At 50.3% G+C, this 23433-nt stretch overlaps 1 protein-coding gene across 4 annotated transcripts in view; it reads left to right on the top strand.

Annotated features, from left to right (window-relative positions):
- LOC119969087 (cilia- and flagella-associated protein 47-like) overlaps positions 1-23433 on the top strand; it is an 868530-nt gene that overhangs the window by 101070 nt on the left and 744027 nt on the right. For all 4 annotated transcript variants that reach the window (XM_038802287.1, XM_038802288.1, XM_038802285.1 and 1 more), the window contains exon 9: positions 16344-16524. In XM_038802287.1, coding sequence (XP_038658215.1) covers positions 16344-16524 — 181 coding nt within the window. The remainder of the gene's footprint in view (positions 1-16343; positions 16525-23433) is intronic.

Genomic DNA, 23433 nt, shown 5'->3' with positions numbered 1-23433 from the left:
TTGGAACAATTACCACTTGTTATGCTGTGGATTTTTAAAAAAATGGGTTGTGGATTGAAATCGGATGATTGGATAATGGTATGGTATAGATTGATTGATGATATTGTGTGAAATTAGTACATAACAACCTCATCCCAATTCTTATTGGATGAAAACCTATTGTGCATTCAAATTATCATTTAGTTAGTAAACTCTCGCAACGATTATAAAGAAAGATTTTCCAATCTGTTTCGCAAGCCTGTGCTAGGGCAGTCTGGAAATAGGCGATTGAGAAAAGAAAATCTCAGATTTGTTAATCTCCCAATCTCTTAAAAAATATATATTTTATTCCAAACACAATCAACACAACACACAATCAGCAAAAGATACAACCAGATTGCAAGCAGTTTGTCAGTTTCCCCCTTTTCTCCCCTTAACTAGCACAACACACCCCCAGAAACTCCCCTTCCTTCCCTACCTGCTGGTGACAAATCCTTGACTAGAGACAGGAACAGCCTCCATTTTACATAGAATCCCTCCTCTGACCCTCTAAATTTTCTCCAATTGTAGGAACCCTACCACAGCCCTCAACCACGCTGGCACCTTTGGTGGCGCTGCTGACCTCCACCCCAATAGGATTCGCTGTCGGGCAATCAGAATGGCAAAGTCACAATATCCCTCTTCCCTCCAGCAGCTTCAAAACTCTGAAGATCGCCACTAATGGACATGGCGCCATCCTCACCCACATGATCTCCGACAGTATTTTGAAGATCAATTCTAGAATCCCCTGTGATTATTTGCCACCCAATAATAATATAGCATGTTTGGGAGCGCCATGCGTCCTTTCTGCAAAAAATCCCTCCAAATCCTAGGCGTCTTGCCTGCCCATACAAATTCCGAGATTATTTTATCGACCTGTCCAAAGGAACACCTTTGGAAGGAATATCAGCAGGGACTGGAAAACAAATAAAAACCCTCTGGAGCATATTCATCTTTGTGGTCTGTACCCTCTCCACGAAGGACAGTGGTAGGGCATCCCACCTCTCCAGATCCCCTTTTATCCTCTATTGCAAACTGGCCAAGTTCCACTTAGCACCGTGGCCCAGTCATGGCCACCTGAATTCCCAGATACTGAAACCTTGTTTTGGCCAGCTTGAATGGCAGGGCTCCCAAATCAGCACTCCTCCCCTGGGCATTCACTGGGAATAATCTCACTCTTTGCCACATTCAATTTATTTATTTTAAAAATATTTTTATTGGCATTTGGAGTTAGAAAAACAGATTTGGCAGATAAATGACAATACAACAACAACTTTAAGAACCGCACTCCATTGGGTCCTTATCCTCCTTTGGGATCAGAGAAATCGATGCTTGAGCCAACGTGACCGGCAGCTCCCCCCCCCCCCCCCCCCCCCTCCCAGCTCAACGTGACCGGCAGCTCCCCCCCCCCCCCCCCCCCCCCCCCCAACACTGCTGAATAGCGTTTGTAAAATTCCACCTGAAAGCAGTCTGGCCCTGGTGCCTTCCCCGATTGCATCGATCCAATGCACTCCATCACCTCCTGCAATCCCAATGGTGCCTCCAATCCCTGTTCGTTCCCCCTCTCTACCTCTGGGAAACCAGCCCATCTGAAAAATGCCACATCTCCATGTTCTCTCCTCGGGGTTCAGGCCTATACAGCCCCGGTTGAAGGCTTTGAATGCCTCGTTAATTTTCTCTGGCTTCGTCACCAGTCCTCGGTCCAGCATCCCTCACCTGTTCTATCTCCTGTGTGACCAGCTGTCGCTTCAACTGATGGACTAACAATTGACTGTCCTTCTCCCCATACTGATAAAACACTCCCCTTGAGTGACAAAGCTGGCCCACCGACTTCCCTGTCATCATTAGATCAAACTTCCCTTGTAGCTTCTTCCCTTCTGTTAACAACTCCCTGGTCAGAGCCACCGAGCACTGCTCGATCCACTTCCACGATGGCATCCACCAACCTCTGTCTCCCTGCCCTCTTCACCTTGTCCCTGTAGCCCTTATAGGATACAACCTCCCCCCGGGACTACAGCCTTGAACGCCTCCCAAAGTATGAGGATGAGACCTCCCTGTCCTCTACCACTGAATCCACCTTCTTACAGAACATCTTGTCCGCCAGGAGCATCAAGTCGAACATCCACGAGGGCCTCTGTGCTCGGCCCGTTTCAGACCTCACGTCCACATAATGTGGCGCATGCTCTGAAATCACAATTGCTGCATATTTCGCCGACATAATCTTGGGAGTATTTATTTCCCCCTGACAAAAAAGTTTATTCGGGACTATACACGATGCACATGGGAGAAGAAGGAAAGCTCCCTAAACCTCCACAGGTCTCCCCCCCCCCCCCCCCCCCCCCCCCCCGGCCACATTCTGCCCCCCCCCCCCCCCCCCCCCCCCCCCTTCTCGCCCCCCCCACCCCCCCCCCCCCCCCCCCCCCCCCCCCCCCCCCCCCCCGGGCCACATTCTGATCCATAAATACCTCTAACTCCTTGACCATTCCTGACTTGGCCAATAACTTGGGGCTATCCATCCTGAGGTCTAACACTCAATTAAAGTCGTACCCCAGGATCAACTGATACAGATCCAGGGCCGGGATGGACACCAGCGTCTTCTCAACAAATTCCGTGTTGTTCCAATTGGGTGCATGTATGTCCAGTAACAACCCATCGCCCCCGCCAAGGCCCCGCTCACCTTCACGTACCTCCTTCTCACGTCTTGCAATTTGCTTGCCACCACAAATTTCACCCTTTTACTAAACAGAATCGTAACCCTCCTCGACTTGGAATTGAACCCTAAGTGGAATGCCTGCCCCACCTTCCCTTTCTTAACCGTGTCTGGTCCTTCACCCGCAGGTGTGTCTCCTGAAAGAAGACCACATCGCCTTTAAGCTTCTGTTTAACCGGGACGTTCAGCTACCATAGAACATAGAACATAGAACATAGAACAGTACAGCACAGAACAGGCCCTTCGGCCCTCAATGTTGTGCCGAGCATTGTCCGAAACCAAGATCAAGCTATCCCATTCCCTGTCATTCTGGTGTGCTCCATGTGCCTATCCAATAACCACCTGAAAGTTCCTAAAGTGTCCGACTCCACTATCACAGCAGGCAGTCCATTCCACACCCTAACCACTCTCCGAGTAAAGAACCTACCTCGGACATCCCTCCTATATCTCCCACCCTGAACCTTATAGTTATGCCCCCTTGTAACAGCTACATTCACCCGAGGAAATAGTCTCTGAACGTCCACTCTATCCATCCCCCTCATCACCTTATCATAGAACTATCATAGAATTTACAGTGCAGAAGGAGGCCATTCGGCCCATCGAGTCTGCACCGGCTCCTGGAAAGAGCACCCTACCCAAGGTTAACACCTCCACCCTATCCCCATAACCCAGTAACCCCACCCAACACTTAAGGCAATTTTGGACACAAAGGGCAATTTATCATGTCCAATCCACCTAACTTGCACATCTTTGGACTGTGGGAGGAAACCGGAGTACCCGGAGGAAACCCACGCACACACGGGGAGGATGTGCAGACTCCGCACAGACAGTGACCCAAGCCGGAATCGAACCTGGGACCCTGGAGCTGTGAAGCGATTGTGCTATCCACAATGCTACCGTGCTGCCCCTTATAAACCTCTATTAAGTCACCTCTCATCCTCCTCCGCTCCAAAGAGAAAAGCCCTAGCTCCCTCAAGCTTTCCTCATAAGACCTATCCTGCAAACCAGGCAGCATCCTGGTAAATCTCCTTTGCACCCTTTCCAATGCTTCCACAACCCTCCTATAATGAGGTGACCAGAATTGCACACAATATTCCAAATGTGGTCTCACCAGGGTCATGTACAGTTACAGCATTTCCCCGCGGCTCTTAAACTCAAGCCCCCCTGTTACCTCACGGTAGCATGGTGGTTAGCATCAATGCTTCACAGCTCCAGGGTCCCAGGTTCGATTCCCAGCTGGGTCACTGTCTGTGTGGAGTCTGCACGTCCTCCCTGTGTGTGCGTGGGTTTCCTCCGGGTGCTCCGGTTTCCTCCCACAGTCCAAAGATGTGCGGGTTAGGTGGATTGGCCATGCTAAATTGCCCGTAGTGTAAGGTTAATGGGGGGATTGTTGGGTTACGGGTATGTGGGTTTAAGTAGGGTGATCATTGCTCGGCACAACATCGAGGGCCGAAGGGCCTGTTCTGTGCTGTACTGTTCTATGTTCTATGTTCTATGTTCTAATACACGCGAACACACTATAGGCCTTCTTCACGGCTCTATCCACTTGAGTGGCAACCTTCAGAGATCTGTGGACATGAACCCCAAGATCTCTCTGTTCCTCCACATTCCTCAGAACCCTGCCGTTGACCCTGTAATCCGCATTCAAATTTTTTCTACCAAAATGGATCAGCTCGCACTTATCAGGGTTAAACTCCATCTGCCATTTTTCGGACCAGCTCTGCATCCTATCAATGTCTCTTTGAAGCCTATAACAGCCCTCCACCTCATCCACTACTCCACCAATCCTGGTGTCATCAGCAAATTTACTGACCAGCCCCCTCCTCCAAGTCATTGATAAAAGTCACAAATAGCAGAAGACCCAGCACTGATCCCTGTGGTACACCGCTGGTAACTGGTCTCCAGTCTGAACATTTTCCATCCACCACCACGCTCTGTCTTCTATGTGATAGCCAGTTACTTATCCAATTGGCCAAATTTCCCTCTATCCCACACCTCCTTACTTACTTCATGAGCCGACCATGGGGAACCTTATCAAACGCCTTACTAAAATCCATGTATACGACATCAACTGCTCTACCTTCATCTGCACACTTAGTTACCTCCTCAAAGAATTCAATCAAATTTGTGAGGCAAGACTTACCCTTCACGAATCCGTGTTGACTATCCCAGATTAAGCTGCATCTTTCCAAATGGTCATAAATCCTATCCTTCAGGACCTGTTCCATTAACTTACCGACCACCGAAGTAAGACTAACCGGCCTATAATTTCCAGGGTCATCCCTATTCCCTTTCTTGAACAGAGGAACAACATTTGCCACTCTCCAGTCCTCTGGCACTATCCCCGTGGACAGTGAGGACCCAAAGATCAACGCCAAAAGCTCTGCAATATGATCCCTTGCCTCCCAAAGAATCCTTGGATATATCCCATCTGGCCCAGGGGACTTGTTGACCCCAATGTTTTTCAAAATTGCTAATACATCCTTCCTCAGAACATCTACCTCCTCCAACCTACCCACTTGTATCACACTCTCATCCTGAAAAACATGGCCCCTCTCCTTGGTGAACACTGAAGAAAAGTATTCATTCAACGCCTCTCCTATTTCTTCTGACTCCATGCACAAGTTCCCACTACTGTCCTTGACCGGCCCTACCCTCAGCCTGGTCATTCTTTTATTTCTCACATGAGAGTAAAAAGCCTTGGGGTTTTCCTTGATCTGACCAGCCAAGGACTTCTCATGCCCCCTCCTAGCTCTCCTAAGCACTTTTTTTTAGCTTATTCCTTGCTTCCTTGCTAACTTGTAACCCTCAAGCGACCCAACTGAACCTTGTTTTCTCATCCTTACATATGCTTCCTTTTTCCTCTTGACAAGACATTCAACCTCTTTTGTGAACCATGGTTCCCTCACACGGCCATTTCCTCCCTGCCTGACAGGGACATACCTATCAAGGACACACAGTATTTGTTCCTTGAACAAGCTCCATTTTTCATTTGTGCCTTTCCCTGACAGTTTCTGTTCCCATCATATGCTCCCTAATTCTTGCCTAATTGCATCATGATTACCCCTCCCCCAATTATAAACCTTGCCCTGCCATATGGCCCTATCCTGCCCCATTGCAATAGTGAAAGACACCAAATTGTGGTCACTATCTCCAAAGTGCTCTCCCACAAACAAATCTAACACTTGGCCCGGTTCATTACCCATTACCAAATCCAATGTGGCCCCCCCCTCTTATCGGCCTATCCACATATTGTATCAGGAAACCCTCCTGCACACACTGTACAAACACTGCCCCATCTGAACTGTTCGACCTATAGAGGTTCCAATCAATATTTGGAAAGTTAAAGTCACCCATGATAACTACCCTGAAACCTCCACACCTATCCATAATCTGTTTTGCAATTTCTTCCTCCACATCTCTATTACTATTTGAGGGCCTCTGGAAACTCCTAACAACGTGACCGCTCCTTTCATTAACAATGCTACTCCTCCACCTCATTTATCACCTTCCCTACTTTTACTGAAACATCTATACCCCAGAACTTCCAACAACCATTCCTGTCCCTGTTCTAACCATGTCTCCGTAATGGCCACAACACCGTAGTCCCATGGACCAATCCACACTCCAAGTTCACCTACCTTATTCCGGATGCTCCTTGCATTGAAGTAGACACACTTCAACCCACCTTTCTGTCTGCCGGAACACTTTTGCGACCTTGATACCCTCCTCAGTACTTCACTACTCTCACCACTGGCTTCTGGACTACAGCTCGTTTTCCCATCCCCCTGAAAAAATAGTATAAACCACAGGCACCACGTCACTGTCCTCACCAGTGGGGTTTCTGAACCAGCCCTTTATTAAGGTCCGCCATCCCAACCTAACGTGGAATTCTCCCTACCTCCAGGTCCCCCTCTTGTCTGGGCCCACCCAAAATGTCCGTCCCCTCCATTCTTGTCTGCACCAGCCACAAAGTCACCTGCATAACCAGCACATTTCCCCCCCCCCCCCAGATCAATCTGGCTATCCGCTGAAGCCCCCTCCCCTACACTGCTTCCGTTTAATAGCATCCCTGCTAGCATGGCAGCTCCCACCTGGATATCCACATAAAACCCCCACCCATACTGCCCAAACCACCCCTCCCCCACTCTGCCTCCCCCACCTTCGCCGTTCAGAAAGCCTCTACCCAGGCCCCTTCCCCCTCCAGCAGGGGAAAGAAACCCAGGACTTGGAACCATCCCCCCATTGACCAAAACAAAAGCAACATCAACATATGCAAAAACAGAACACATAGAAAAGTTGTATGCACAAATCAAAACCCCAAATGTCCGACCATTAGCCCTCCCCCAGCCCATGCTCCTTTATAAAGTAATTCAACTCCTCCCGCGGCTAAAAATAATGCTCTTTGCCCTTAAAAATCACCCACAATTTGGCCGGGTACAAACTCCCAAACCGAACCGTGCTCTGAAAGAGCGCCGCCTTGGCCCTGTTAAACCCCGCTAGTGTTTGGCCAGGTGGGCCGCAGTATCCTGGTAGATCCAAATATGCCAACCCTCCCAACCCTACAGTCTCGCGTCAACATCATCCTCCTCAGAATCCTCTCATTTTCCTGCTAGTTGTGCATCCGGATGATCACAGCCTGCGGCAGCTCTCCAGCACTCGGCCTCCATCACAGTGATCAGTGGGCCCGATCCACTCCTGGGCCTTGTCGAACACCCCCTTCCTCGACCAGCTTTATGAATGTCCTTCGATATGTAGTCCATGGCACTCCTTCCCTACACCCCCTCCGGCAGTACCATTCCACCCCTCCACCCCCTGCGGCAATCCCACGATTCTTAAGTTCTGCCATCTGGATCCGAATTCTCCTGATTGTCCACCTTCGCCTTCAACACCCTGCAGGTCGCTTCCAGCATCACCACCTCTGCCTGCCTCCAACAACATGATCCGGTCGCAGTGATCAAATACCGCCATTTCGAGTGAGGGTGAATTCCGGTGCCTGTGATGAAGTAGGAAGCCACACATTTGGGAGCTCCCGTTTTAAACAGACTTTTCGGCTCTTTTTAGAGCCCAAAACGGAAATTTTTCGACGTCTCCCGGTGGGGGAAGGTGTGCTGAACGACTTTCCCCGCAGTCCATGACTCGAACTCGGAGTGGAAAGGGGGAAAAAGCAGCAGCAGCTCCCCAGAAAAAATGGGGGAAGGGATCCAAGATGGCCACCGGCACAGCTCCAGAGAAGTGGAAACAGTGGGCCCAGGAGCAACTAGCTGCTCTCCTGCAGGGCCGGCCCAAGGTACCGGCAACTCGGGCAGTCGCCCGGGGCGCCATGTGCTAGGGGGCTGTGATGATATGATCTGCATACTCGTCTGCCATTGGGCCAGAACGTCGGCTTACCATTGGCCCTGGTCGGTCATGTGCCTCTCGACCGATTGGCCGAGAGGCTGAGTTAACCACGCCTCTACCAACGAGGTATAAATGCTCAGAAGCCTGACGATCGTTCTTTTCCACTGTAGACGATCGCCAGGCTGTGTTCTAGTTAATTAAAGCCTGACATTGGTAAATCACTCGCCTCGCGTGCAATCGATGGTGCATCAGGGGCGCCAGAGACTCGGGTCCCGCGCATGCGCAGTTGGGCCGGTGCCAACCAGCGCATGCGCGGTGGCCGCCCTCCCCCAGGGCGGCCCCTTCCGCCCCTCCCTCCGACCCCCCCTCCGTCCGCCGCCCCCCCGTCGCCCCCCCCCTCCGTCCGCCCCCCCTGGTTCCGGCCCCGCCCCCCTCGGCCCCGCCCCCCCCTCGGCCCGCTCGGCCTCGGCCCCGCACCCCCTCGGCCCGCTCGGCCTCGGGCCTGCTCGGCCTTGGTCCCGCCCCCCTGGCCCCCCCCCCCCTTGGCCCCACCCCCTCGCCTCCCCCCCCCCTTGGCCCCCCCCCTCGGCCCCCCCCCTCGCGCCCCCCCCCCTCGGCCCCCCCCGGCACCCCCGACCCCCCCCCCCCCCCCCCCCCAAGGGCGCCGAAGTTCAGCTTGCCTGGGGCGCCAGCAACCCTAGAGCCGGCGCTGCTCTCCTGCGCTGCTTCACAGACTTCAAGGCTGCGGTACTGAGCTCTCTGCAGGAAACAAACAGAAGGCTGTCGGAGATTCAGACCACCCAGGGTGCTGCTATCAAGGAGTTGCAGACGCAGGCCACTGAACGAGAGGAGGAGGCCGTGGTCCTCGTGAGTAAGGTGGAGGGGCACGAGGCACTCCACAAGAAGTGGCAGGAACGCTTCGAGGAGCTTGATCACCGCATGAGGCGGAAAAACCTGCGGATCTTGGGCCTTGTGGAGGGGCTGGAGGGGTCGGACCTGACAACCTATGTGGCTAAAAATGCTGAACTCGCTAGTGGGGGCCGGGTCTTTCCATCTGCCCTTGGAGCTGGAGGGAGCACACAGAGTACTGGCCAGGAGGCCTAAGGACAATGAACCCCCGCGTGCGGTGCTGGTGAGGTTCCACCGGTTCAGTGATCTGGAGTGTGTGCTGCGCTGGGCCAAGAAGGTGAAGAGCAGCAAGTGGGAGAAAGGGGTAGTACGGATCTACCAGGATTGGAGTGCGGAAGTGACTAAGCGGCGGTCCGGATTTAATCAGACAAAAGAGGTGCTTTACAGGCAAAAGATAAAGTTCGGAATGTTGCAGCCCGCGCGCCTGTGGGTAACTTATTCGGACCGGCATTATTATTTCGATTCCCCGGAGGAGGCGTGGCCTTCGTGCGGACGGAGAAACTGGACTTGAACTAGGGGTTTGGGGTTGCGAGGGTCGGTTGTAATATCTTAGCGCTGGATTCTGCTGTTGCTATGTTCTTTTTTTTGTACTTTTGCAATTTTGATATGGTTATTTATGGGGTGTTGTTCTGCTATGTTTTTTTCTGCTGTGGGGCATTGGTTGAGTTGTGTATCTTGCGGGGAGGGTCGGGGGGATTGTTGTATTCTATGTCGGGTTGGGGGTATGGAGTGGGGCTGTTATTTGGGAGCTGCGTCAGAAGGGTGCGGTGGGGCAGTGCGAAAGCGCGGGCTTTCCTCTGGTTTCCCGCACTGCGGGGCTGGGGGGCAGAGACGGTGATGGGGGGAGGCGGGGCCTTAACTGGTTCTTCCCCGCGCTGGAGCGGTGCCTGGAGGAGGGATAGATTGGGGGATGATCCCACTTTGGGAGGGGTCGGGTTATTGGCGGGAGTTTCCGGGGTCAGCAGACGTTAACTGACCCACGGAAGTACAATGGAGGACGGTTCGCGGCTGGGAGGGTTCCTAGCCTGGGGGGGAAGGGAGGGGGGGGGGGGGGGAGGGAAAGGGGAATACCGGGTTGCTGCTGGTAGGGTCAGGAAGGAGCTGGTGGGGGCTGGGGGGACAGAGGAGAGGTGTTGTCGCTGTGGTGACTGGGTCGGGCAGGGGTTGCTGGCCTGGGGCGGGCAGTCGACGGGCTATGGCTAGTCAACGGGGGAGGGGGGCGGGACGCCCTCTGATCCGGTTGGTCACCTGGAATGCGAGAGGGTTGAATGGGCCGGTGAAGTGGTCGAGGGTACTGGCTCACCTGAAGGGGCTAAAGGCAGATGTGGCAATGCTTCAGGAGACCCACCTGAAGGTGGCGGACCAGGTCCGCCTGAGGAAGGGATGGGTGGGGCAGGTTTTCCACTCTGGGTTGGATGTGAAGAACCGGGGAGTGGCGATTCTGGTGGGGAAAAATGTGTTGTTTGAGGCATCGGAGGTGGTGGCGGATAAGGGGGGTAGGTATGTTATGGTTAGGGGCAGGATACAAGGAGAGAAGGTGGTACTGGCTAGTGTGTATGCCCCAAATTGGGACGATGCGGGCTTTATGAGGCGTATGCTGGGACGGGTCCCGGATCTGGAGGCGGGAGGTCTGATCATGGAGGGGGGACTTTAATACGGTGTTGGATCCTTCACTGGATCGGTCCAGCTCTAGGACGGGTAGGAGGCCGGCGGCGGCCAAGGTACTGAGAGGGTTTATGGATCAGATGGGTGGGGTGGATCCATGGAGGTTTGTGAGGCTGAGGGCACACGAGTACTCTTTCTTCTCCCACGTACATAGGGTCTACTCTCGGATAGATTTCTTTGTGGTGAGTAGGGGACTGATTCCGTGAGTGGAGGAGGCTGAGTATTCGGCCATTGCAATCTCCGACCACGCTTCGCATTGGATAGAGTTGGAGATGGGGGAGGTGCGGGACCAACGTCCGTTGTGGCGGTTGGATGTGGGGTTGTTGGCGGAGGAGGAGGTGTGTAGGAGGGTCCGGGCAAGTATTGAGGGGTACCTTGAGGTGAATGATACGGGGGAGGTTCAGGTGGGGATGGTCTGGGAAGCCCTGAAAGCAGTGATTCGTGGGGAGCTGATATCCATCCAGGCACACAGGGAGAGGAGCGAGAGGAGTGAGAGGGATAGACTGATGGGAAAGATGCTGGAGGTGGACAGGAGGGATGCAGAGGCACCAGAGGAGGGACTGTTGGGGGAGAGGCGCAGCCTGCAGGCTGAATTTGATTTGCTGACCACTAGAAAGGCGGAGGCACAGTGGAGGAAGGCACAAGGGGCAGTGTACGAACATGGTGAAAAGGCGAGTAGGATGCTGGCTGATCAGCTCCGCAAGCGGGATGCGGCTAAGGAAATTGCTGGAGTGAGAGACAAGAGTGGGAATGTGGTGCGGAAGGGGGTAGAGGTGAATGAGGTCTTCAAGGACTTTTACGGGGAACTGTACCGGTCGGAGCCAACGGGGGAGAGGAGGGGAATGGAGAGGTTCCTTGACAGGCTTTCTTTCCCGAAGGTGCAGGAGGAGAAGGTGGAGGGGTTGGGTGCGCCGATTGAGCTGGAGGAGCTAGTTAAGGGGATCGGGCAGATGCAGTCAGGGAAGGCACCGGGGCCGGATGGGTTCCCGGTGGAATTTTATAAAAAGTTTGTGGACCTAGTGGGTCCCTTGCTGGTGCGGACACTCAATGAAGCGTGGGAAGGGGGGACTTTGCCCCCGACGATGTCGCGGGCGCTGATCTCGTTAATTTTAAAGAGGGACAAGGACCCCCAGCAGTGTGGTTCATACAGGCCCATATCTCTCCTGAACGTGGATGCTAAGGTCCTGGCAAAAACACGAATGTGCGGAGATTGTTGAATGTCATCATGATGCCGGCGATTGAGGGGGAGGCAGAGATAGTGGTGGCACTGGATGCGGAGAAGGCCTTCGATAGAGTGGAGTGGGGGTACCTATGGGAGGTGTTAGGGAGGTTTGGATTTGGTGAAGGGTTCATTAGATGGGTACGGCTGCTATATGAGGCCCCGATGGCGTGCGTGGCCACGAAGAGGAGGAGGTTGGAGTACTTCCGGCTTTACCGAGGGACCAGGCAGGGTTGCCCCCTGTCCCCCTTGTTGTTTGCACTGGCAATCGAGCCGCTGGCGATGGCGTTGAGGGATTCAGAGAGGTGGAGAGGCTTGGTGCGAGGTGGAGAGGAACATAGGGTGTCGTTGTATGCCGATGACCTGTTACTGTATGTGGCGGACCCGGTGGGAGGGATGCCGGGAGTGATGGAGTTGCTAGCTGAGTTTGGGACCTTTCCTCGTTATAAATTAAATTTAGGCAAGAGCGAGGTGTTTGTGGTGCACCCTGGAGACCAGGAGGAAGGAATTGGTAGGCTCCCGCTTAGGCAGGCAGGGGAGAGCTTTAGGTACCTGGGGGTGCAGGTGGCCAGGGACTGGGGGACTCTTCACAAGCATAACTTCACCAGACTTGTAGATCAGATGGAGGAGGAGTTCAAGAGGTGGGACATGCTGCCATTATCGTTGGCGGGGAGGGTACAGTCCGTCAAAATGACGGTGCTTCCGAGGTTCTTGTTCCTCTTTCAGTGCCTGCCCATCTTTATCCCCAGGGCCTTCTTTAGGAGAGTGACTAGCAGTATTTTGAGCTTTGTGTGGGCACATGGGACTCCGAGAGTGAAGAGGGTGTTCCTGGAGCGAGGGGAGGGATAGAGGCGGGCTGGCGCTGCCCAACCTTCTGGGGTACTATTGGGCAGCCAATGTGTCAATGGTGGTAAATGGGTGATGGAGGGGGGAGGGACGGCGTGGAAAAGAATGGAGATGGCGTCATGTAGAGGTACGAGCCTGGGTGCCATGGTAACGGCACCGTTGCCGCTCTCCCCTAAGAGGTTTACCACGAGCCCGGTGGTGGCGGCGACCCTAAGAATCTGGGGACAGTGGAGACGGCATCGGGGGGAAACAGGGGGCTCGATGGAGGCTCCACTGGGTGGCAACCATCGGTTCATCCCGGGGAACAAGGATGGGGGATTTAGGGGGTGGCAAAGGGTGGGCATCAGCAAATTGAGGGACCTGTTTATTGGCGGGAGGTTTGCGGGCCTGGGGGAACTGGAAGATAAATTTGGCCTTCCCCAAGGGAACATGTTCAGATACTTGCAGGTAAAGGCGTTTGCTAGGCGACAGGTAGAGGGATTCCCTCTGCTGCCGTCGCGGGGGACGATGGACAGAGTGCTTTCGGGGGTGTGGGTCGGAGAGGGGAAGGTGTCTGACATCTATAAGGTAATGCAGGAGGTGGAGGAGTTGTCAGTGGAGGAGCTGAAGGCTAAATGGGAGGAGGAACTTGGGGAGCAGATAGAGGATGGGACTTGGGCGGATGCCTTGGAGAGAGTCAACTCTTCCTCCTCATGTGCGAGGCTTAGTCTCATAATTTAAGGTGCTGCACCGGGCCCACATGTCCGGGACTAGGATGAGTAGGTTCTTTGGGGGTGAGGACAGGTGCACCAGATGTTCGGGGAGTCCAGCGAACCACGCCCATATATTCTGGGCATGCCCAGCACTGGAAGAATTCTGGAAGGGGGTGGCGGGGACGGTGTCGAGGGTGGTTGGATCCAGGGTCAGACCAGGGTCGGGACTCGTGATTTTTGGAGTTGCGGTAGAGCCGGAAGTGCAGGAGACGAAAGAGGCCTGTGTCCTGGCCTTTGCGTCCCTAGTAGCCCGACGAAGGATTCTGCTACAGTGGAAGGATGCAAGGCCCCCAAGTGTGGAGACCTGGATCAGTGACATGGTGGGATTTATAAAATTGGAAAGGGTCAAATTTGCCCTGAGAGGATCAATACAAGGGTTCTATAAACGATGGCAGCCTTTTCTGGACTTCCTGGCTCAAAGATAGGTAACTTGGTCAATGGCAGCAGCAACCTGGGGGGGTGGGGGTGTTCCTTATTGTAGTGACTATTCTGTAACTTTATATTGTGTTAATTTGCATTGTTGTTAAAATGCTGTGTTGTTCATGGAGGTGGGGCGAATGTTTATGATTGTTAATATTATTGTTATTTTTGGTATTTTACTATGGTGCGTTATTGTTGTATAAATTCAAAATTTTTCAATAAAAATTATTTTTAAAAAAAATACCGCCATTTCTAGCCTTTAGGTCATCACACCTTGCAACTCCAAATGCTTCTCCACCTGTCCCAAAGTCCCGCGAAGAGGGGCTACTGCTCCCTCAGTCGCCTTGGATAGTCCTCTTGCATCTCCTGCTGATGGTGCCTAAACTCCCCCTTGATAAATTCCATGAACTGTCCCACAGGCAGTGGGGTAGGCGATGACAATATTCCCGTCTCTGATATGCTCTTTGTTACTGCACCACATGGATTCTCCACCTCTTGAGCCAAGGCTTTACTTTTGCCAGACAACGCCGCCGACATTCCACTTTGGAGGAGAAACCAACTCCCTTCAATCATTTTGTACTTTTTACAAAACAAGCGCCCATTAACCAGGTAGAAAGGGCCAAAACTGAAGCCTCCAAGCAGGGGCCACCTTGTGTGTGACCGATCAGCTCATGGCTGCCACCAGAAGTCTCAATCTCCCAATGTTAAATTGTGGGATTTCAGTCAGCAAGATTGTTTGCCTGTAAAACGCATGGATAATAATTATAGTATTGATTACCAAGTGTGGTTTCCTGTTTTCTTTGCTTGGAATGGGCTGAGATTTTGCAAGCCCATATAAAACGAGTAATGTTGGGAAGGTTCATTCTGGTCGGAGAGTCTTTTCCCTTAAAATTAAACAGCAGCATTTCCTATTGTATGTGAATTTGTGGTATTTGATTCATTTAATTTTTTGTTTATCAAAATCATAGAATGGTTACAGCACATAAGGAGGGAATTTGTGTCGATGCTGGTCCTCTGTAAGAGCTATTTACCTTGTCTCCACACCACCCCCCCCCCCCCCCCCCCCCCCCCGTCTTTTCCTGGTGCCCTGCAGATGTTTTCTTTTCAGATACTGCTCCAATTTAGCCAAAGTGAATCTGCCTCCACCACACTCTCAGGCAGTGCATTGGAGATTTGAACAACTCATTGCATTGGAAAGGAGTTTCCTGGTGTTGCTGTTGTTTCTTTTGCAAATCACCTTAAATGGGTGTCCTCGCCTCATTCCTTCTACTAGTGGGAAAAGTTTCTCCGTCTATTCCGCGCAGTTCCCTCATGATTTGAACCTTCCTGTTAAATCTTCTTTCAACCTTCTCTTCTCCAAGGCGAACAGCCCCAGCTTCTCCAATCAGTGTAACTGAAGTTCCTTCCATTCTTGTGGAAGCATTCTCGAGAATCTCTTCTGCACACTCTCTACTGCCTTCACATCCATTGTAATATATATTTCAATGCTCTTTATATTTTGGCTGTGTCCTGCTGCACAAAACTGCTGAGAGCTGCAATTTTATTGCAGAATTAAAAAACCGAGGGTGGAAATGGAAATTTGCTTGCATTCAGAATTGAAGGAGGCAGGAATATATCGAAGAGGGAATTGGTGACTGGTGGACATACCAGAGGAGAATTGTTACCTCAGAAGCTGAGCACGTAGGTCAAGGCAGACTTACTGCTGTTATACTGGAGGAGGACTGAACTTTTTTCCCATGATTCATGATGAAGGCAGTCACAGAGTTGTGTTGTCTCCTTTAGCTAGACTTTCAGTCCACATTTGCCATGGTGATAGCTTTGCCAGTGGTTGTGACGATGAGAGCAGACTGTTCCAAGATGTCACAAGTGATGCCTACCAAATAATAGCATCTGGTATGTAGGGGAAGCATTGCTCATCAATGTAAACTCTTTTGTCATTTTCCCTTGGAAGTTCTTCAGTTGCATGAAAGGTGAAAGGTTTTCTGAAAGTGCATAAATGGTACCAACTCCATTCACAAACATAGAGGGCCTCTAATCACATGCATGTTGCAACTATATGCACCAAGTGACGAGGGAATGCCTGCTATTCTGTTAGCTGTTTCAATGCCTTTATTTTATGCCAAGGCACGAGAGAACCACTAATGGCAGGAGAAAGGGGGAAGAACGGATGGCTTCTTTAAAGCCCTCCATATGGGAGATGAGGAGAAGCGATGATAGAGGAATTGGGAGCAGGGGTGTGGATTTGCAAGCGGTGGTGAGGTTGGGAGGTGGTCAGGAATAGTTGACATTTCCTTAGAAGCAGGGTCAGAAAACTATGGGTGAGCAAGGAGAGTCAAACCCAGGATATTTGAATTGTATATACAAGGTAATTGCTCGCTTGATTTCATGCCAAAAGGAATTGATTTAGCCAAGTCAAAGCGCTTTTATGCAAACATAATTAACTTTCTCCTTTTTTCTCAAACAGGATATTGTCATCTGCTTTGCTGCTCATCAACTTGGCACCTTTAAAGTAAATCAAGTGGTAAAGTTTTTTGGATTAGTAATGCTTCCAGAAGCTCCAATAACGTTGAAGATGCAATCATTTCATCAAATGCAAATCCCTCTCGTAGGTGTTTGCAAATCCACCTTGAAAAATTTGATTCCTCGTAAGTTTACACTGTATTTATAAAATGCAGCGGATAGTCTATAAATGAGCTAATGGACAAGGCTAATTTTTAAAATCGCCTTTTGCACTTAATGTCAAAACTTTGCAGAACAATACGGAAATACCAATAATAATCAACACAGTAACAACATCAAACACAGGCAATCCCCTTGTCTTTGACAATGGCCCCAGTTCTATCTCCCCCCCCCCCCCCCCCCCCCCTCAGCTGCAAACAGCTCTTTAAAGAGGTTTGTGAACTTCTTCCACTGTCATGGAATCTCTCCTTATCTCTCTTGCCTTATCGAGAATTTAATTTTTTCTAGCTGCAGGAATTCAGCCAGGTCGGAGAGCCACTTTGACGCCCTTGGTGGCACTGCCGACTTCCAGCCCAGTGAAGTCCCCACCTAGTGATCAGTGAGACGAAGGCCAGGACATCCGCCCCCTTCCCTGTCCGGAGCTCTGGATACTCTGGCATCCCGAAGACCGCCACAGATGGGCACGGCTCCATCCCAACCCCCACCACCCTGGACTCCCTGGGTCTGAGGCAGGACCAGAACATGTGGGTGTGGTTAACCCCCCCCCTCTGACATCCTTCAGGCATGTCCTTCAGCTCTGGGAAGAACCTGCTCATGCTTATCTTAGTAAGGTGTACTCTGTGCACTACATTGAGCTGCATCAAGCTTAGCCTGGCGCAGGACACCGCGTTCCTGACCGCTGAGACCACGGGCTGGATTCTCCAATTCTGGGGCTATGCCCCCACAACAGAATGGGAACGGTGGCATTTTACGCTGAGACCATGGGCTAGCAGGACAGCAGCGTAGAACACCCGGCTCTAGCTGCCGGTACCCAATGTTGAATTGCCGGGTTCATGGCCGCGCATGCGCATGGTGGTGGCCTGCAGAGGCCGCGCCGTGCTTCATGGCAGAAACCGCTCACGGTCCTGGGCCGTGAAATAGTACCCCCCCTTCAACCAACTCGTGCACCCAGGACCACCCTCCCATAGTTCCCCCATCCCCGAATAATGTCCCCCTTGCCTGTGGATCAACGCTCCCCCGACTGTGGAGGCGCTGGACTGAGGCTGCAGCAGTCACGCCGAATTCCCGACGGCTGAGACCATGAGTGACCCACGTCATCGGGAACTTGGCCGGTCGGGGGCAGAGCATCGGGGGACGGGCCTCAGGCAATGGCCTGAGGCTGTCGATACATTGCGCGGCGTACTTGCAGAGTATGCCGCTTTGAAGGGGGCGGAGGATCGCGAAAGCAGCTTCACCCCTGATATCGTTGGGAATTTAGATTCTCTGGCTGTTCGCTGAACGCGATTTCACCTAAGGCGACCAGAGAATGCAGCCCCACACGTGTCCTGGGTGGTTGCGAACTCAGCCCATCGGGGGCGGAGCATCGCAGGAGGGCCTGCCGATGGTGTCAATGGCGTTGCAACAGCGTGCAGCGCGTGACACAATTATGCCATTTTGGATGGGGCGGAGCATGGCTGACCGGCGTCAAACTGGCGCCAACTCCCATTTTGGGCGTCGGAGTGGATTCTCCGCCCGATTGCCAATTATAATATCGGCGTTGGGCAACGGAGAATCCCACCCCATTTCTTTACTAATTCTAATTTCCTTCAGCTCCTCATTAAAACGTGTGCTTCTCAGAATTTCCAGTACATTATTCAAATCTTCCTTTGTGAAGACAGAAGTAAAGTACGAATTTAGTTCCTCAGACACTACTTTGTCCCATTTAAGAATTCTCCCATTTATGACTTAAGGGGCCTAAATTAGTTTTTATTAAGCCTTTTCTCTTTACATACCTATAGAAACTTTTACTGTCAGTTTTATGTTCCCTGCTAGTTTATTTCAAATAGTATTTTACTCTTCTTAAATCAATCCCTTGGTCTATCTTTGCTGAATTTTAAACTGTTCCAAATTCTCAGGCCTATTGTCTTTCCTAGCTAATTTGTATGCTTCTTCTTTGAATCTAATAGTATATCTGATTTCCCTTGTAAGCCATGGTTTGTCCAAGTTCCCTTTCTGCTCTTGCGACAAATAGGAATAAACAACTTTTGGAGTTTTCCTATGCGTTCCATGAATGCCTGCCATTGCCTGTCCGCAGTCCTTCCTTTCAGTAATATTTTCCAGTTCGTCATAGACAGCTCATGCCTCATACCTTTATTGAGGTTCAGGACCTTGGTCTCAAAATCAACTACCTCAGTATTCACCTTGATAAAGAATTCTACCATATTATGATCACTCATCTCCAAGGTTCTCTCACAATTAGATTGCCAACACCCAGTCCAAGATGGTCTGTTCCCTTGTTGTTTCCTCAACATACTGGTCACGGAAACTATCCCGTATACACTCCAGAAATTCCTCCTCTATTGTACTGTGACTAATTTAAGTCATCCAATGTATATGCCGATTAAAGTCACCCATAAACATAGTTGGTCCTTTATCACGTGCATCTCTGATTTCCTGTCTAGTTCCCAACATTACCACTTCAGTTTGGTGGTCTGTATACCACCCCTTGAATGTTTTTTGCACCATGACGTTTCTTAACTTGACCCAGACAGAATCCACATCAGCTGTACTAATAGCTTCCTCCAATATTGTATCATAGAAACATAGAAACATAGAACACTACAGCGCAGTACGGGCCCTTCGGCCCTCGATGTTGCGCCGACCTGTGAAACCATCTGAAGCCTATCTGACCTACACTATTCCATTTCATCCATATGTCTATCCAGTGACCACTTAAATGCCCTTAAAGTTGGCGAGTCTACTACTATTGCAGGCAGGGCGTTCCACACCCCTACTACTCTCTGAGTAAAGAAACTGCCTCTGACATCTGTCCTATATCTCTCACCCCTCAATTTAAAGCTATGTCCCCTCGTGTTGGTCATCACAATCTGAGGAAAAAGACTCTCACTGTCCACCCTATCTAACCCTCTGACTATCTTATATGTCTCTATTAAGTCACCTCTCAGCCTTCTCCTCTCTAACGAAAACAACCTCAATTCCCTGAGCCTTTCCTCGTAAGACCTTCCCTCCATACCAGGCAACATCCTAGTAAATCTCCTCTGAACCCTTTCCAAAGCTTCCACATCCTTCCTATAATGTGGTGACCAGAACTGCACGCAGTACTCCAGGTGTGGCCGCACCAGAGTTATGTACAGCTGCAGCATGACCTTGTGGTTCCGAAACTCAATCCCCCTGCTTATAAAGGCTAGCACACCATATGCCTTCTTAACAGCCCTATTAACCTGGTGGCAACTTTCAGGGATTTATGTACCTGGATGCCGAGATCTCTCTGTTCATCTACACTACCAGAATCTTGCCATTAGCCCAGTACTCTGCATTCCTGTTACTCCTTCCAAAGTGAACCACCTCACACTTTTCCGCATTAAACTCCATCTGCCACCTCTCAGCCCAGCTCTGCAGCTTATCTATGTCCCTCTGTATCCTATAACATCCTTCAGCACTATCCACAACTCCACCGACCTTCGTGTCATCTGCAAATTTATCATCTGCAAATCAATATCTTCTTTAATCAACAATGCAACTCCACTACTTTGTCCTTTCTGTCTGTCTGTCTTTCTATAGCCCTCGATGTTTAGCTCCCATCCTTGGTCACCTTGGAGCCATGTCTCCATAATCCCAAATACATCATATCCCTTTACCTCAATCTGCGTAACAAATTCATCCATTTTATTTCAAATGCATCCAGCCTCCATGGGGGAGTTATACCTGGCCCTTCTCCAACCTCACGTCCATGTAATGTGACGCATGGTCGGAGATTACAATCGTGGAGTATTCCACGTTTGTTACACCTGGAAGCACCCTTTTACTATGACAAAGAAATCTTTGCACTAGTAGACCTTGTACACATGGCAAAAAAAGGAGAATTCTTTCTCTCTTGTGTGTTTGAACCTCCATGAAGACATTCAATTCTCATGCCGTACTTGACATGGTTCTTGACATGGAGCTGGATCTGTCCATTGTTGGGTCCTTTGCACAGTTAAAGTCCCTCCTCCACCCCCCCAGAATAATTTGGCGAGTGTCTAGGTCTGGGTTTACGGCCATCATTTTTTTTTTAACGATTATAATAGATTTTTTCCTTTTATACACAAGAAAAATATAAATCAACAGATCTGTATATACCAATTACAAAGGCCCCATTTCGAGTTGCCTCTAAAACAATTGATCGATTGCTTTTTCTGTGAGAGAGTTGCACACTTCTACCATTTTCTGCCTGAAAAAGTATTTCCTAACTTCTCTTCTGGTCGGAAAATAATTGTTACAGTTCTGGAGTTGCATGGGATGGAACAGGTATGAATTCATGAATTCAATTAAAATATGTTTGAATAAAAAAGGTAAAAGTGAGCTATGGTGTGAAATTAAAATCTTTCCTTTATAATAATATAATAATAATAATCGCTTATTGCCACAAGTAGGCTTCAATGAAGTTATTGTGAAAAGCCCCTAGTCGCCACATTCTGTTCGGCCTGTTCGGGGAGGCCGGTATGGGAATTGAAACCGTGCTGCTGGCCTTGTTCTGCATTACAAGCCAGCTATTTAGCCCACTGTGCTAAACCAGCCCCTTTGGCTTGTGTTGTATCTGTCCAATTCAGATACATCAAACAGCTCTTTAATTAAAGTTTACCCAGGTGTCTTTATTTATGAGCAGAACAAAGTAGGACACAGATATAATGCAATACACATAATTAAATATAGTTAACCCATAAATTACCCACTGTACAGACAAGAAACACCCAGGATTCGACTATACTTCCTGTAAAGAACAAAGAACAAAGAAAATTACAGCACAGGAACAGGCCCTTCGGCCCTCCCAGCCTGCGCCGATCCAGATCCTTTATCTAAACCTGTCTCCTATTTTCCAAGGTCTACTTCCCTCTGTTCCCGCCCATTCATATACCTGTCTAGATGCTTCTTAAATGATGCTATCGTGCCCGCCTCTACCACCTCTGCTGGTAAAGCGTTCCAGGCACCCACCACCCTCTGTGTAAAAAACTTTCCACGCACATCTCCCTTAAACTTTCCCCCTCTCACCTTGAAATCGTGACCCCTTGTAACTGACACCCCCACTCTTGGGAAAAGCTTGTTGCTATCCACCCTGTCCATACCTCTCATAATTTTGTAGACCTCAATCAGGTCCCCCCTCAACCTCCGTCTTTCCAACGAAAACAATCCTAATCTACTCAACCTTTCTTCATAGCTAGCACCCTCCATACCAGGCAACATAGAACATAGAACATAGAACAGTACAGCACAGAACAGGCCCTTTGGCCCTCGATGTTGTGCCGAGCCATGATCACCCTACTCAAACCCACGTATCCACCCTATACCCGTAACCCAATAACCCCCCCCTTAACCTTACTTTTTAGGACACTACGGGCAATTTAGCATGGCCAATCCACCTAACCCGCACATCTTTGGACTGTGGGAGGAAACCGGAGCACCCGGAGGAAACCCACGCACACACAGGGAGGACGTGCAGACTCCGCACAGACAGTGACCCAGCCGGGAATCGAACCTGGGACCCTGGAGCTGTGAAGCATTTATGCTAACCACCATGCTACCGTGTTGCCCCTAACATCTTGGTGAACCTCCTCTGCACCCTCTCCATGGCATCCACATCCTTCTGGTAATGTGGCGACCAGAACTGCATGCAGTATTCCAAATGTGGCCGAACCAAAGTCCTATACAACTGTAACATGACCTGCCAACTCTGGTACTCAACACCCCGTCCGATGAAGGCAAGCATGCTGTATGCCTTCTTGACCACTCTATCAACCTGCGTTGCCACCTTCAGAGTACAATGGACCTGAACTCCCAGATCTCTCTGCACATCAATTTTCCCCAAGACCCTTCCATTGACCATATAGTCCGCTCTTGATTTTGATCTTCCAAAATGCATCACCTCGCATTTGCTTGGATTGAACTCCATCTGCTATTTCTCTGCCCAACTCTCCAATCTATCTATATTTTGTTGTATTCTCTGACAGTCCTCCTCGCTATCTGCAACTCCACCAATCTTAGTATCATCTGCAAACTTGCTAATCAGACCACCTATACCTTCCTCCAGGTCATTTATGTGGATCACAAACAACAGTGGTCCGAGCACGGATCCCTGTGGAACACCACTAGCCACCCTTCTCCATTTTGAGACACTCCCTTCCACCACTACTCTCTGTCTCCTGTTGCCCAGCCAATTCTTTATCCATCTGGCTAGTACACCCTGTACCCCATACGACTTCACTTTTTCCATCAACCTGCCATGGGAAACCTTATCAAACGCCTTACTAAAGTCCATGTATACGACATCTACAGCCCTTCCCTCATCAATTAACTTTGTCACTTCCTCAAAGAATTCTATTAGGTTTGTAAGACATGACCTTCCCTGCACAAAACCATGCTGCCTATCACTGATAAGTCTATTTTCTTCCAGGTGTGAATAGATCCTATCCCTCAGTATCTTCTCCAACAGTTTGCCTACCACTGACGTCAAGCTCACAGGTGTATAATTCCCTGGATTATCCCTGCTACCCTTCTTGAACAAAGGGACAACATTAGCAATTCTCCAGTCCTCCGGGACCTCACCCGTGCTCAAGGATGCTGCAAAGATATCTGTTAAGGCCCCAGCTATTTCGACCCTCGCTTCCCTCAGTAACCTGGGATAGATCCCATCCAGTCCTGGGGACTTGTCCACCTTAATGTCTTTTAGAATACCCAAAACTTCCCCCTTCCGTATGACAACTTGACCGAGAGTATTTAAACATCCATCCCTAGCCTCAACATCCGTCTTGTCCCTCTCCTTTGTGAATACCGATGCAAAGTACGCATTAAGAATCTCACCCATTTCCTCTGAGTCCACGCATAAATTCCCTCTTTTGTCT

This window comes from Scyliorhinus canicula, chromosome 7 (assembly GCF_902713615.1).
Source record: "Scyliorhinus canicula chromosome 7, sScyCan1.1, whole genome shotgun sequence".
In the NCBI taxonomy this organism is placed as follows: Eukaryota; Metazoa; Chordata; class Chondrichthyes; order Carcharhiniformes; family Scyliorhinidae; genus Scyliorhinus; species Scyliorhinus canicula.
This window is presented reverse-complemented; position numbering and strand designations above follow the sequence as displayed.